Source organism: Bubalus kerabau, chromosome 3, assembly GCF_029407905.1.
Source record: "Bubalus kerabau isolate K-KA32 ecotype Philippines breed swamp buffalo chromosome 3, PCC_UOA_SB_1v2, whole genome shotgun sequence".
NCBI classification, from domain to species: Eukaryota; Metazoa; Chordata; class Mammalia; order Artiodactyla; family Bovidae; genus Bubalus; species Bubalus kerabau.
The window spans coordinates 7082880-7098385 of NC_073626.1; the positions used below are offsets into that span (position 1 = coordinate 7082880).

At 46.2% G+C, this 15506-nt stretch overlaps 3 protein-coding genes across 7 annotated transcripts in view; 1 reads left to right on the forward strand and 2 right to left on the reverse strand.

The window, feature by feature from the left end:
* C3H6orf52 (chromosome 3 C6orf52 homolog) overlaps positions 1–15506 on the reverse strand; it is a 155106-nt gene that overhangs the window by 115644 nt on the left and 23956 nt on the right. The window lies entirely within an intron of this gene.
* On the reverse strand, positions 3312–9406 carry GCM2 (glial cells missing transcription factor 2). The gene is made up of 5 exons (XM_055570433.1): positions 9317–9406; positions 6220–6472; positions 5918–6030; positions 5164–5289; positions 3312–4253 (listed from the first exon to the last, which is right to left on the reverse strand). The coding sequence occupies exons 1-5, from the start codon at positions 9404–9406 to the stop codon at positions 3312–3314; spliced, it is 1524 nt and encodes a 507-aa protein (XP_055426408.1).
* The window catches only part of SYCP2L (synaptonemal complex protein 2 like), a 58560-nt gene continuing 56250 nt past the window's right edge, over positions 13197–15506 (forward strand). For 2 of the 5 annotated variants that reach the window (XM_055570558.1, XM_055570562.1), the window contains exon 1: positions 13201–14105. In XM_055570558.1, coding sequence (XP_055426533.1) covers positions 14097–14105 — 9 coding nt within the window. In that variant the 5' untranslated portion in view covers positions 13201–14096. Of the gene's footprint in view, positions 14106–15506 lie in introns of all 5 variants that reach the window. The other 3 variants (XM_055570561.1, XM_055570560.1, XM_055570559.1) reach the window with 3 other exon arrangements.

The following is a 15506-nucleotide window of genomic DNA, read 5'->3' on the forward strand; positions in this document are numbered from 1 at the left end:
GGAACACTTGCTTTGTAGGACTTTTATCTTTTTAATCTACAGAGGCTTGTTTTGTGTTCTAACGTATGTTCTGTTCTGGAGAATGTTCCATGCACACTTTGGAATACTGTATATCTGTTGTTGTTGAGTGTTCTTTGATGCCTGTCAAGTTTCCTTAGTTTACTGTACTGCTCAAATCTTCTTTATCCTTATTGATTTTCCAGCCTAATTGTTGAATGCTGCTGTTTAGTCGCTAACAGCAACTCTTTTACGACCCCATGGACTGTAGCCTGCAGGGTTCCTCTATCCGTGGGATTTTCCAGGCAAGACTACTGGAGTGGGTTGCCATTTCCTACTTTAAAGACTTGGAGGCAGAGCCTTGATGGTGGGCTATCTTGTGTATTTCAGGCTGTAGGCAACGTTCTTTTATGAAGGTGGAGAGTCAGCCTGACAGAGCACAGGGCTTAATGCTAAAGGAGTGGATGTGATGTGGAGTCAGGTTTATCCTTCTCTGTTACCGCGTGCCTTCTTACTCAGTGGCTTTCAACAATTTCAATGATTTTTTGGCATTTCTTGTAACATCTGTACTATTATTTGCTTAATATTTTTCCTTAAATTGCCTTGTTGCTTTGCTCTGTCTCAGCAAAAATACCCTGAAATCATAGTTTGAATGTGTTGTTCTTTCCCTATTACACATTAAAATAAATCCTAACTATTAACATACAATATTTGTGGACCATCTAGAATCATCCTGTCACCCAGAGCACCCTTGTGCCACCCTTTGGGAAATGGTCACCTCAGGGCTTTGCCCAGGGTCTGTCTGTCCACTCCCACCCCTCCCCTATCTACCATCCTGTACAGAACCTTTGGGTCCAATGTTAGGAGATAAACACTTAGCAGTAATAAAACTCGCTACTGCATGCCAAGCACAACACTTGCTAAGTACAAGTGGGATTTTGTTGATAAATAACTATAATCAAAGCTAATGTGATGTGGTTAAAAGTGGGGACTCTGGAGATGAATTCAAATTCCAGCCCTGCCACTCACTGTGAAAATCACTTGGCCTCTCTCAGGTAGCTCAGAGGACTACTATGAAGATCAAATAAATTAATACTTGTTCAGGGTTTAGAACAGTGTCTGGCCCACATAATTGCTATGTGATTGCTAGATATGATTAGAAGCTGCGAGTTCTGGCAATGGAAATCTAAAGAAAAAAAGTAGTCCATGAATGTATTAGGCATCCTTTCCTTTGAGAAAACGTTGGCCATGGAACAGGAGTGTACTGATTTTTTTTTAATCTCGTGGCCAGTAATGCATGCATTCATTACAGCAGTGTATGAGGGCTTTATGAATCAGGTGAGCAGTAGCAATAAATATACAGTGCTCAATGATTTAAAATGGCATATGACTGACTGCAATTTAGTTATGCAGATTGAGCACAGTAATCAAATTTGTGAATAATCCTCCTCCGCATCAATTCTCAAAAATTTATCTCTACAGTTTGTTCTTATTTGAAAATTGAACATTTTCATTAAGCACTTGGAGCTGTGCAGAAGTGTGTGTGTGTCTGCTGGAGCTGCACAGAAGTGTGTGTGTGTGTGTGTGTGTGTGTGTGTGCATGTATGCACACTGCTTTGTTTTTTGAGTTTGTTGTTGTTGTTGTTCAGTCTCTAAGTTGTGTCTCACTCTTTGTGACCCCACAGACTGCAGCCGGCCAGGCTCTTCTGTCCATGGGATTTCCCAAGTAAGAATACTGGAGTGGGTGGCCATTTCCTTCTCCAGGGGATCTTGCAGACCCAGGGATCAAAACTGCACCTCTTCTGTCTTCTGCATTGGCAGATGGGTTCTCCCCCAGCTAAGCCACTGGGGACGTCCTGTGTTTTTGGTAATATTCATTTATTTGACTGCACGGGGTCTTAGTTGTGGCCTGTGGAATCTTCAGTTGTGGCATGTAAGACCTAGTTCCCTGACCAGGGTTTAAACCTGGGCCCTCTGCTTTGGGAGCTCAGAGTCTTAGCCACTGGACCACCAGGGAAGTCCCATGCACAGTATTTGGAAGAGAATTTCTATTATTAGATAGCAAATAGTTTTTTCTTAAATAAACAAAACTTAAACTAGTATGTTTAATCTATTAAAACAAGTGTTTTACAGGTCATACTATGAACAATTTTTTTCTATTTTTGTTATGAAGTAACTGAAGATTCAGCAACATTATTTTAAAATGTTATTTATGTTTAATCAATAACATTATCATTTACATTTATGAGGTGTACATTTATGAGCTTTACAAATAGTAAAGCTAAATTTGAATAAAACATCTCAATTCTAATTTTGAAACCTACTCAAAAAATATGCTTTAGTACAGTAAAAACCCATTAAATACACATCATCAGTGTTAGGCTGTCTCTGTTAGGCAAACATTCATCAGCGTTGAGAGAAAATATTCAACTGATACTAGAAACCAAAATTCACTTAGAAACAACTGCACTTTATCACTGTACATGGTAGATTACCTTAAAAGTATGTATCCTATAGATACATATTTTGGAGATAAAATTATGCAAATTATTTCCTGAAGTATTTTAACAGGTTGTAAATGCTAAATGAAAGTCTTAGGAAATGACTCAGGGGGTAAGATTGTAAAGATATCTTTCCAAAGCCATTTTGACAATCCCTAAGAGCCAAATAAAGATTTGTGAAATTCCCTAATATGATCCAATGGGGGAGGCACTGAGTGAGAACCAAGATTCTTGATTTCTACTCCAACTAACAGACTAAATGGACTTAGCTCATTAACTTTTGCTCTCGCGCCCGTGTGTGTGTGTGTGTGTGTGTGTGTGCTGTGCTCAGTTGTGTCCAACTCTTTGTGATCCCATGGACTGCAGCGCACCAGGTTCCTTTGTCCATGGGATTCTCCAGGCAGGAATACTGGAGTGGGTTGCTATTTTCTCCTCCAGGAGATCTTCCTGACCCAGGGATCAAACCCTCACCTCTTGTGTCTCCTGCATTGGCAGACAGATTCTTTACCACTGCGCCACCTGGGAGGCCCAACTTTCATGCTTATCTGTTCATTTGGAAGTCACATTCCAGACCTGATTCTATGTACTATAATAGGCTTTCCTGTGCAAAATTTACTATAGAAACTAAACATTTCCAGTCTATAATTTACTCTGATCATTGGTTTTACTATCATATATATGTACATAAATATCATTGATATAATATATATTTCTTTGCATGCTAAATGAATCTCCCAATTTAAGAGAGAGCTTCCATGTCGTCTTCCACTGCGTACATGAAGACCAGTATTATGCTGTGCCCAGGACTGCTGTTCAAAAGTCCTCATTGTCACAGCTAAAGAATGGACTGATTCGATCTGAATAGTTGGCTGCAGACCCCAGTCTGGAGGAACACACTTCCCAGGCCTCTGCTCCGTCTGTCCGGGAGGGTGCTGCTCCTAGAGGATAAGGCAGAGAATGTTGTCTGACGGTCCAGCAATCTCTGGGAATCTTCAGAGGAAGCGATGCTGTTGGAGAGCTTGTCGTGACGACTGGAGCTGGAAGGTCCAAGGCTCCTGGGTAGATGGACATCTGGGTGTTTTCAGAAGCATAGTCACAGCTGGAGAGGCTCTTTGCATCCCGCACTTTGTCACAGCATTTCAGGGCGGGGGGCTGGCAGGCCTGGTAGGAGACTCTGGTGGTGGTGGTGATCACCGTCTGAAGGGCTGGAGCGGCGGGCGGGGCGGTCGCGAGGTACCTGCAGGGGGGCTGTGGGGTGCGCTGAGGGTGAGTGGCCTCGGGCGGGAACTGTCCTTGGTCCATCCTCTCCCCTGGGCCAGCTTTTCCAAGGGCTGGTTTCCAGCTGTGCTGGTTACTGGTGAAATCAAAGCTCCTCTCAAAGCTGCTGTAGGTGTTGACGTTGTATGGCAGTGCATTCAGCTGAACCCAGTCCGAGTCCTTAGGGATACTGCCGGCATCTTTATAAAAGGTGGGATACGGGCTCGAATTTGCATACCCAGGACCTGCCAATTCATAGCTGCAGGGGGGCCGGGGCAAATAGATTCTTGGGTTCGAATACTTCTGAAAGGGTGGTACTATGTCTCCCTGGAAGGTGGTGAGGTCGCAGGTAGCTTTGCAAGCATCTGAGTTTGGAAAGGAAAGGCAGTGCTGGCCCGCAACAGGGAAGCCGGCGTCGGGAATCACATCCAAGCCCTCTGCGTTCTCCAGGGAAGGGATGTTGTTGAAATGTCTGCTGTGATCTTGACTCTCTCCTGCCTAAAGAAATGACCCAAAGTTTTTATTTGTAAATAGAGATGTAAATTACTTGGACATCTTCACCTGTCAACAGTCGCCAACCAACCAAATAACAAGCAAACACTTTCTAGGCACCCGGTCCAGGAATTTCATGGCTTGATCTCAGGCTTGAATTCCACGCTGCTGACCTCGGAGGGTCCAGGATAGCCTGGGAGGGTGGGTCTCAGTGGTGGACGGTCCTGTCTTCCGCACACTGTGTGCAGGAGAGCAGAGGCTTAGGAGCCTGCCGCAGATGTGGGTTCAAATCCTGCCTGTCCCTCATGAGTTGGACAAGTTACCTACTCTCTCTGAGCCTCAGGTTCCTCACTTAAAAATGGGGCTCAATAACCGTAGTTTCTTCTTGAGGCTTTTGTGATCTTAAGAAGTGTAAATCCTTTTGCCTGTATGTCATGGCACATAGAAAGTGCTCAGACAAGACCAGTGCCTCTTATCTTCAGGCAAATATTCTACCTGCTTGGCATACTTTGGTAGAGAAGCCAAACTGGCTCAAGTTGCACAAAGAACTTTTATCTGTTCTACGTTAATAATGCAAAGGGCCCTCTCAGAGCTGTACTGTTAACTCACTGGGATGCACCTATGTTTTTCTGTATGACCGTTGGATAATTGCCCTTGTAGTGGATGTCAGCTCACATCCCCACTCTATCATTAACTGTAGAGATATTCAGATTTTTTTTCCCTCCCAAGGAGAAGAAAGGGATTAGAAACCCTATTCAAAAATTTGATTCAGTGACATTTTGTTAGAGACATAGAACTTTCACATAAAATCAAACCTTTTAAATTAAGGTATGGCATTCCTATTTAGCGTAATTCTCAGTGTATTTTCTGATGACGACAAATACAGAGCACAAGTGTAACATCAGCTCCCCATTACCTCAGGTTCTCGAATTCTCCTTTTCTGTGGTTGGTAAAAAGAAGCCATTTGTCTCTTGATTGCACTTCTTCTAGCTTCCGTCTCTGATTTGCTCTCTGGTCTTGGGTGATCATGAACTCCCTTGGCCTGTATTAATAAAGGGATGAATCATATGTGTTCCTCTGCAGCGAAGCTGGGCAAAAATTAAATATGCCTTTCCCAACATCCCATGTTGTTGTTTTTTCAAAGAAACAGGGGGAAAAATTCTTAAACAGATAAAACTGCACTAATAATAGACATCTTAAAAGATGACCTAATAGTCCTTTTAAATATGAAAAGAACTATAACTAAGTTCACTCTTAGAGAGCACACAGTAGGTGAACTAATTTCTAGGAGCCTAGTAAGGCTAGGCTAGAAGCCACAACACCTATTTCTGACCAGTTGAGCTGTATTTGGTTTGGTCCAGAGTTTCTAAGGGGCTTCCCTGGTGGCTTAGGCAGTAAAGAATCTGCCTGCCAACACAGAAGACAGGGGTACAATCCCTGGGTAGGGAAGATCCCCTAGAAAAGGGAATGACAACCCACTCCAGTATTCTTGCCTGGAGAATTCCATGGACAGAGGAGCCTGGCAGGCTACAGTCCATGGGGGTCACAAAGAGTCGGACACAGCTTAGGGACTAAACCAGAAACAAGAGTTTCTGAGGCACCTGGCAGGTGGCCTGGTCCCTGTGATACGATGAGAATGTCCATCACAAACTGTGGGTTCCCTCATCTACCTGAAAAAAGATCGCGTTGCCATCCAGTCGCCAGAAGTTGGTTACAGGGTAACCGCTGTGCCCTCGACAGGGGATCAACTCCAAAGCAGAGTGACAGTTGGGACAAGGCTTCTCTGCAACGCCAGAGGTGGCGAAATATTAATGATTAATATTAATAAATATTAACTATATTAATGTTAACAAAATTAATTAATTAATATTAATAATTCCCAGCCCCCCCTGGAAGGAAGGAAGGGGAACGCACTCACTGGGAAGGGGAACTCACGCCTGCAGGGCCACCCCCACCCGGCCCCACGGCTTACTCTGCTGCTTCAGCCGCGCCTTGTCGCAGATGGCTGGCCGCAGCTGCAGCCGCGAGCCGTCGGGCAGGGCGCAGTCCTGCGCACACACCACCACACCCAGGCACGACTTCTTGAGGATGTGGCCGTTGTGGTTGTTGGTGTTGCGCATGGCCCAGCCGCTCAGGTGGCGCTGCGCCTTCTTCTCGTCGCTGCTGTAGATGAAACGCACGTAGCCGTCCGGCCACTCGCAGAAGCGGTCAAAGTGAGCTGGCTTCTGCAAAGGCATCCAAGGACAGCAATCAAGTTTATTCACCCCAAACCCCATGCAGCAAGCTTTTAATCTTCTCCAAGCATATCAGGATGAAAACTGAGTCTTTTTAATTCCAGAAATACTGTAAAACCCAGAAGGTGTGCTCTTACGAAATGTCACTCATTGTGTGTGTGTATGCTTCTGACAACTGGCTATAAACTGATGCTTCTCTAGTGCGTCCTACAAAAATGGTACAGGTATTAGCTCTGGCTTTCATACTGCCCACAGACAATAGGCACTAGTATTATCCCTATTTAACTGAATAGTAAATGGAGGCCAGAGAGCTTCATCGGCTTGGCCAAAGTCACACAGCTAGTAAGATCTGGCTGTAGGATTTGAGCCCACACAGTTTGACTCCAGAGCCTGTCCTCCTTACCACCAGGTTATACCACTTCTTGGTATATTTACATGTTACAAATATTTTTAAGGTAAGTATTAAAGTGCCAGGGCAGAAAGTGGTTAGAAAGTTCTTCACTGATATACACTTGAGCCTGTATCTTTTCTTCCATCCAGAGGTTTTTCTTCCAAAGCTCTTGGCTTGATACCCAGTACAACATGAGAGAGACAAGAACAGCTTCCCAAAGTAGCCTTCCAGGTTTGCATGCATACGTGCTAAGTCACTTCAGTTGTGTCCAACTCTTTGCCACCCCATGGACTGTAGCCCCCAGGTTCCTCTGTCCATGGGATTCTCCAGATAAGAATACTAGAGTGGATGGCCATGCCCTCCTCTAGGGGATCTTCCCTACCCAGGGACTGAACCCATGTTTCTCTCTAATGTCTCCTGCACTGGCAGGCAGGTTCTTTACCACTAGTGCCACCTGGGAAGCCCAGCCTTCCAGGTTTACAAGGGTGTTACGATGACAGCCTGGCTATAAGATAAACCCGAGCACTTGGTAGAGCCTGCTAAGTCCTGGGCCTCTCTCCAGGGCAATATGGATTGTCATTCTCCTACAAAAACAGCTGCCTGGCTAAAATAATGTGATATCTAATAGACTGAGCACCACTTTCCTATTCATGTTTGGTGGTCCTTGTCCATATTATGCATTATTTACACTGTGATGTCTTTCTTGTTATAAGTTTAATATAAAATTACCCTTTCGTGCACACTTACTATTTACCAGGTACTCTTTATGGCAGGGGTCTGCAAACTAGGGACCATGTGCCTAATTCAGCTTCCCATTTGTTTTAGTACAGCTCAAAAGCTAAGAATGATTTTGACATTTTTTAATGGTTGAGGGGACAAATCAAAAGAGTTATATGTTGTGACACATGAAAAGTCACATGAAATTCAAATTTTGCCATCCATAATGAAGTTGTATTAGAACACGGCCATGTACATTTGTCTGCATTTGGTCTGTTCTCACTCGAGAGTGCACTAAACACACATGGGATGAGAGTTTAAGATCGTTATCTAATTCCACTGCTTGATGACAAGTGAATGACCCGGGACGAAGGCAAATTCAGGAACCGTCTCAAGGTCACACCATGAGGGTAGCCCTTCCTCCTTGGGCTAGCCGGAGCAGGATCCTCTTTCTCCAGCCCAGAGCACCTGCCTCTTTAGAGACGGCACACTCACTCTCTGTTTAAGAACGAATCTCCCAGAGGATAAGTTCTTCACACTTACATGGGAAGTCTAGAAAATCCTTGTGAGAGAACCCATCCTTCCCTTACTTGGATATGGCTCTTTTCTAAAACACAAGAACAGATTCCCCTCCGCCCCTGTGGGGATTTACATGGACAGAGGTCAGTAAGAAGGAGATGCCCTTAATGTACTGAGGTCCACTTTCACAGAATGGCAGTGTGACCCTAAAGTAGGCAGGCTTGAAAACAAACAAATAGATTTCCATGAATGTGTACCCCAAAAGTACTTATCTCTTTGAGAGGCTACACAACATTGCTAATGAATTGCTGTCCACCTGAACACCTGTATGGCGCATAATAGATGCTGAATAAAGGTCAAGTCTCTCTCACTCTTACCAGGGCATTGCCAGAAGTCCACCTCTGCAAATGCTTCCGGGTCATTCCTAATTCTCCTTCCACTACACCCAGGACTTTAAAGTCACTCCCCAGTTTTTGCTCCCAACCACCGTGACCAAGCATAACTGCCCAGCCCATTCCTGGGACTTGGCTTGAGACCCCTTCCTTCTGTTAAAAACGAAAACAAATTCACCCTAAACGGATGACTTTGATTTTCTCCTCACTAGAGAAGTAAGCTCAGAAGTTGTGTCCAAAACCTGGATTCCAGAGGCTGTCTGGGCACCTGTGACCTGGTTAGCATGACTACAAAGCCCCCCAAAAGCCACGCTTCATCCTGGCAGCCAGGATAAATGGCCCAAGTCCTGCTGTTTAAGATTCGGTCACTGCAATTTATGGACCTATCTCACAGTTCTGCTGCGTGAGAAGAGGTGGCATCTATATTCACCAAGATGCCCCTCCACCTTTCTAGTGGATGTCGAAGAATGGACAAGGAAGAGTCAGCGGATTTCTACCTCCGTTAAAAGAAAGTGACGGACGAGGTGTCAGGCTCCCGCCGGCCAGACGACCTGAAACGTGGAGCCTAATTGGACAGTTCCCGCCCCTTTCGGTGTTTTCAAAAGGGTTCGAGGAAACAGGTGGGAGAAGACACATCTCTAATCCCAGCTCTGCCATTTGTGGAGTCCCTGAACACTGGCGGGCTCTCAGGGATGTGTATTTTTTTTTTTTTTTTTTTTGGAGGGGGGGTGGTGGTAGGGCGGCCTGTTCACAGTCTCTGCCAAGACATCCCTCCTCTTTGGATGGAGAGCGGCGCGCGCAGCGGGTTTCACGCACCTGCGGCATCTGCGGGTCGTTGATGTCCCAGCTGAGCTTCATCCCGTAGGACCACGCGCAGTCCGGCAGCTGCGCCTCCGCCGCCGGCATCCGGTCCTCCTCGCGGGCACTCCCGGCCAAGGGTCCTGAAAGACACAAGAAAAACAAACCAACCTAGAGCTGCCCAAGGTTGTTTTCCCCCTGTTTTAAAAGCAAGTGGAGAGAGAGACAGACAGAGAAGCCGATTTAGAAATGCAGAAGCGGCGGACAAGGGCTCAGGGCGGCTCGGGTGGAGCCCTGTTCTTGGTCGCAGCGCTGAGAAGTCTCCACCTGGAGCATAGCGCGGCGCCAGGCAGCTGCCCGCACGTTTATAAAGGTCCCCCGCCCAGCGGCCCCGCGCGCTGTGCTCCGCCTTTCCTCGCTCCCCGCCCGCCAGGGTCGGTCCCCCACTTCCAGGCAAGGCGAGGGACGGAGGGGAGGTGGACCTGAGCCCTCGAGGTGACGGGAAACTGAAGCCTAGACGGGCCAGAGTCGGGGGAGGTTGGAATGTCTAGTTTAAGTTGAAAATCATGTTCATTTTCCTAACTGCGCCATCTCTGGGGTTTCCGACTGGATCTAGAGAGAGGCTTTTGAGACAGAACCTTTCCAGCAAAGTCCCCGAGAGGCAATTCTCAGTCCCCAGGCAGTTCGGGAACCACCTCTAAACGCCTGGGAGGCCGAGCACCCTTATCCGAGAAGATGCGCGCAAGCCTACTAGCTTTGGGGCGCGTTCTTTCCGGGGATTTTGTTCCGGCTGATGTTTTTCAGTCGCTCAGTCGTCTCCGACTCCCTGAGAACCCATGGACTGCAGCACGCCAGGCTTCCCTATCCTTCACCATCTCCCGGAGCTTGCTCAAACATGTCCACTGAGTCGGTGATGCCATCCAGCCATCTCGTCCTCTGTCGTCCCCTTCTTCTCCGGCCTCTCAGTCTTTTCTGAGTCAGTTCTTCGCATCAGGTAGGAAGGGGGAAGGGGAAGGAGGGGGGAACTCTGCGGCCCCCAAGCGCCCCCTAACCTGTATTTTCTCTACCGCCCTGGCTACTTCTGAGCCTGTTTTCTTTCTGCTAGGAAAAGGATCTGAGGCTCGGGGATTTCTCAGTCGCCATCCACATGAAACGACCCCTTTAAAAAATAGTATTTTTTCCCCCTCCCTAACCGCGTAGAAATCGTCGTGGAAATATCACAACAAAATCGTATTTACACCCATTCCGTCTGCGGAGGCTCTGGAGACTAGAAGAACCAGGTGAGTGCGTAGGGCGCTGTGGGCTTCCCAGGGCTGAGACCAAGCTTTCTTTAGCTGTGCACCCACTTCCTTAGGGTGATTGGAAGGGCCCAATACAAGAAGACAATGGAAGGGGTTTAAGTTGCTCTTTGGCCGCTTTGGTTATCGAGGGAGAGTGGGTTTCCAGAATTCATTCCCTGAGCCTTTGTTCTTGGGGATGGCACGCTCCTGCTACCAGCATAGCCAGACAGAAGTGACCTGTTGGTTGCTCTGCTGCTGCTGCTGCTAAGTCGCTTCAGTCGTGTCCGACTCTGTACGACCCCATAGACGGCAGTCCACTAGGCTCCCCTGTCCCTGGGATTCTCCAGGCAAGAACACTGGAGTGGGTGGCCATTTCCTTCTCTAATGCATGAAAGTTAAAAGTGAAAGTGAAGTCGCTCAGTCGTGTCCGACTCTTCGCGACCCCATAGACTGCAGCCTACCAGGCTTCTCCGTCCATGGGATTTTCCAGGCAAGAGTACTGGAGTGGGGTGCCATCGCCTTCTCCGGTTAGTTGCTCAGTCCTGCCCAACTCTTTGCGACCCCATGGTCTGCAGCCCACCAGCCTCCGCTGTCCATGCGATTTTCCAGACAAGGATACTCTAGTGGCTTGCCATTTCCTTCTCCACTGATCTTCCCGACCCAGGGATAGAACCCGGGTCTCCTACACTGCAGGCAGATTCTTTAGGCAGCCAGATGGAGGCCGGCTTCTAAAGATGTTCACTGTTAGAGGAGGACGTTTGGAACCTGCATCCCGCCAAATCCTCTTCCCCGCGCGCCTAGAATTTGGCATCGCCGAGCGCGCATGCGAATGCAGCGTGGCACCCTGAGGGAAGGACGCCCAGTCCAGCGCCTCTTGCAGGATTGCAGCCTCTTCCTTTGGCGAAAGGTGAGGAAAGAGATGCACACTTACAACCACAGGAAGCGAATCTCGTCCATGCTCCCAGTTCTCTTAACTTTCCTGGTGGAGGGCAAGTCAAACCAACAGTGAAGTTCGACTCAGAGCCGCTGCCGTTGACGGCGCAGGGGCAGAGAATTCCCAAGAGGGTAAAAGCCAGATTTGGGTAATGACACGAATTTTCTTCTCTCTAGTTTCAAGCTGGGATTCTCTGCTCCCACCCTCCCTGAAACCCCCCTCCCCGCCCCAAGCAGAGGCGCAAATTTCTTGTAAGAGAAAGTGACAAGTTCATTCCCCAGCCTCCCTACCGCGATCACCCTGCCCCCTAAAGTTTCTATGTTCTTGTGGGTCAGCGTTTCTGATTAAAATCATTCACAGAGTTGCCGCGAAAGTCTGGGAGGAAACGGAGAAATGTGTTCACTGTTCACCCACTAGTTTGATCCACAGACTTTCAGTGTATCAACCGCGCACTGAACCTCCTGGCAACTTCTATAATTCAGTTCCGTTTTGGGTTGTCTTCTTTTTCCGCGGTTAAAATTACTGACCCTTCTCTTTTCATTTATTTATTACAAATCGACATTTCTTTGTCAAGTTTAAGATAATATTACGTTTTACAATGTTTTAAAAACATTTTAAAGGAGATCAAGCCAGTCAATCCTAACGGAAATCAGTCCTGAATATTCATTGGAAGGACTGATGCTGAAGCTGAAGCTCCAATACTTGGATCATCTGATGTGAAGAGAGCCAACTCATTGGAAAAGACTCTGATGCTGGGAAAGATCGAAGGCAGGAAGAGAAGGAGTCGACAGAGGATGAGATGTTTGGATGGCATCACCAACTCAGGGGATATGAATTTGAGCAAGCTCTGGGAGTTGGTGAAGGACAGGGAAGCCTGGCATAATGCAGTCCATAGAGTCGTAAAGAGTCAGACACAGCTTAACAACAAAATGTTTTTAATATAACTTCAAAAACGAACTTAAAATCACTTGTGAAAATATGTAGAAACTAATTTCTGGTCTTATTGTAACCATTGTTATACTATTGCTTTTCTCTGTAATTTTGGAATATTCCTAGAGAGTCCTTACCCTTCAAAAATATAAAAAAGCACAATTAAAAAAAATGAAAGCCGTCAATTAATCAAGTACTTTTTTTTTCTAAATAGATTCTGGTATCCAAAGAAAAGTCGTTGTCTCTACTGTATTTTGTTTGAGCAGAATTAGAATATATATTCCAAGTTGTCCTAAAATTATGTCTGGGTAAAACATGTTAGTAAAAGAAGTTAATCAAAGTGAAAACATAAAAAAATAAATAAATGGTGTTGTCTGTGTTGTTGTCTTTAATTTCTCCTGAATTTTTGAATCCACTAACAACCATGTAGTTTGAAAGGCTGTTATATTTTCCCCACAGTCTGAAAATAATTGATTAAAACTTTTAAACTAATATCAAGAAGACTTAAATGTCATACATTATATTCTTACTGTATTACCTATTTTATTCTCTAAAATAAAGTGCATTTTAACTGTATTTGATTATTTGTTATCAACCTTAAAATTTTCCTGCATTAATACTTACATTGATTCAGAACACTATATTCACAGCTGATTTTGAAATCGTAGAAGTTTATTAATTTAAAAGCAAAGGAATCTAAAAGTTTGGTTTATATTAAAATAAGTAAATTACATCATATTTACCAGGAATGGATATGATGAGCTTTGAAGCTTTATTGAATGGACTGAAGATACAAGGTAGAGTTCAGGGCTGACTCGCAGAGATTCTGGTTATATTAAGTTTACCTTTGATGCAAACAAATATCTTCTGTAAAGGTCATGACACCAAGTACCCACCGCAACAGATTATCATACAAGTTAATTTTTTACAAGGAATGTTTGGATCTGAGAGGTCCTTTTGTCTGCTTTTTTTTTTTCTTTTTTTTTTTTTTAAAGAAAATTCCAATCCAACTTATTTTTGTCACCGTGTTCCCGTATCAGACAAACGATCAGCCTAAACCTGGTACACATTCCTGTGGGGCTAAAGTACGTGGGCAGAAAACAAGCAGACTGGATGAAAATGTTTATTTTATTTTGACAGAGCACAGCGAGGTGTGTATATTTTAAAACGCTTTCTTTTTAAAGTCACAGTTTCGGGTACAAATCTGGTTCCTATGGGGAAATTTCGGCTTCAGTCTGTTAATATCAATGGATCGAAACGAGCTCTGCTATCTGTTAAAGGTGGAGAGAAAACTGCCGGCTTCAGCACAGGGTGCGCCTATCAGCTTAGAACTTCCCTTTTAAAGTCTGTTAATTGACATGTTTTCATCCCTGGAGAAATCGCTTTTTCTTAAGGTGCGCTTGCGTGCGCCCAGGTGGCCTTACCTTGATTCCTAGTTAACATGCCAGCGTTTCTCAACACGCTTCTCAATCACGGGACTCTGCTCGGTTTTCAGGGGCGGGATGATTAATTAGAGTTTGGGGCGGAGCTTGGCGTCCGGGAGCCGTGGCTTACCCCAGCCCTCGCCGGCGGAACCCAGGAGGCCGAGCGCGGCGCGTCCGGCTCCCGGCGTGCGCCCTGGTTCGGGTACTTGGCGTCCTGCCTGAGCCTCGGGATGGGGGAGGTGAGTGGCCTCGGGGGGACCCGAGCACCCTAGAACCCCGGCCCCCTCTCCACTGTTCCAGGGGGACGCGAGGGCTCACGTCCGTCGGGCTCTGGGCTCCGAGCTCCGAGCCTGGCGTGCTCGCCCAGAATGCTCCGGTTGCTCAGTCGTGACCGACTCTGCTTCTGTAGCTCCGCCACGCTCCTCTGTCTATGGGATTCTCCAGGCAAGAATACTGGAGTGGGTTGCCAGTTCCTTCTCTGGGGGATCTTCCTGACACAAGGATCGAACCGGTGTCTCCCGCATTGGCAGGCGGATTCTTTACCACCGCGCCCTGGGAAGCCTGGCGTGCCCCTGGCCCTTCGCAGGGGCGCTGGGGCGCTTCACCGTTCTTAGGTTTGCTGGGAGTTTATTGGTCGCTTTCAGGGAGACCGTAAGGTAGAATAGAAACTTCTGGTCCCTCGCCAGTAAAGCGTTTGGGGAAGGGGGAATTGGAGAATTAATGTCCGAAGGCAACGATGTGGTTCTTTTCGAGATGTTCGGGATGTTTTCCCAGCCCGTTTTTCCTCTGGTTTCGTGGAAAGTGCAAGGACGCAAACCTACCCAGGCCCCAGATCTAGGGCCCCAAGATTCTGGGGCTTCTGTTAGCCCCGCCGCCCAGGGTTTGGAGAGGGCAAGGTGGGTTGGTACTTTCCCTCATTCCTTTTCTTGAATACACTGTTGGTGGAAAAAACAAGCCTGGATTTGAGTCTTTGAATTCAACCCCCCCCCATTTATAAATAATATTATTGTAAAATATGCTGACATTTAAGGAGTTTGTCCAGTACACAAAGGACTGTTAACCCAAGCTAGATTTTTTTTTTTCAACCTCTTTGGGAGAGAGATTAAAAATTTTTTTTAAGTTATTCTTTAATTGTCGGGAGCAGGTGAGATGCTGTTGTTTAGCGTGTTTGTGAAAACTAGGTTGGTAATCCAGGAATCACTTCTTGAAGAAAATGTGCAACAACCCAATGTTTAGTAAGTTTTCTTGTTGCTGTTTTGATCCTTGAAGTTTCAGTTTTAAGTCCTAGCTACTGCTAAGTCGCTTCAGTGTGCGACCCCATAGACGGCACCCCACCAGGCTCCCCGGTCCCTGAGATTCTCCAGGTAAGAACACTGGAGTGGGTTGCCATTTCCTTCTCCAGTGCATGAAAGTGAAAAGTGAAAGTGAAGTCGCTGAGTCTTGTCCGACTCCTAGGGACCCCATGGACTGCAGCCCACCAGGCTCCTCTATCCATGGGATTTCCCAGGCAAGAGTAAGTCCTAGAGTCACATTTAAAATTCATGCAAGTCAGAAATATAAAGCTTAAGCTCATGACTGGGCTTGAAACTCGCTTTAGAAAACCTTATTTTACAAGCTCTCATTCTGAAAATGGTTCATTA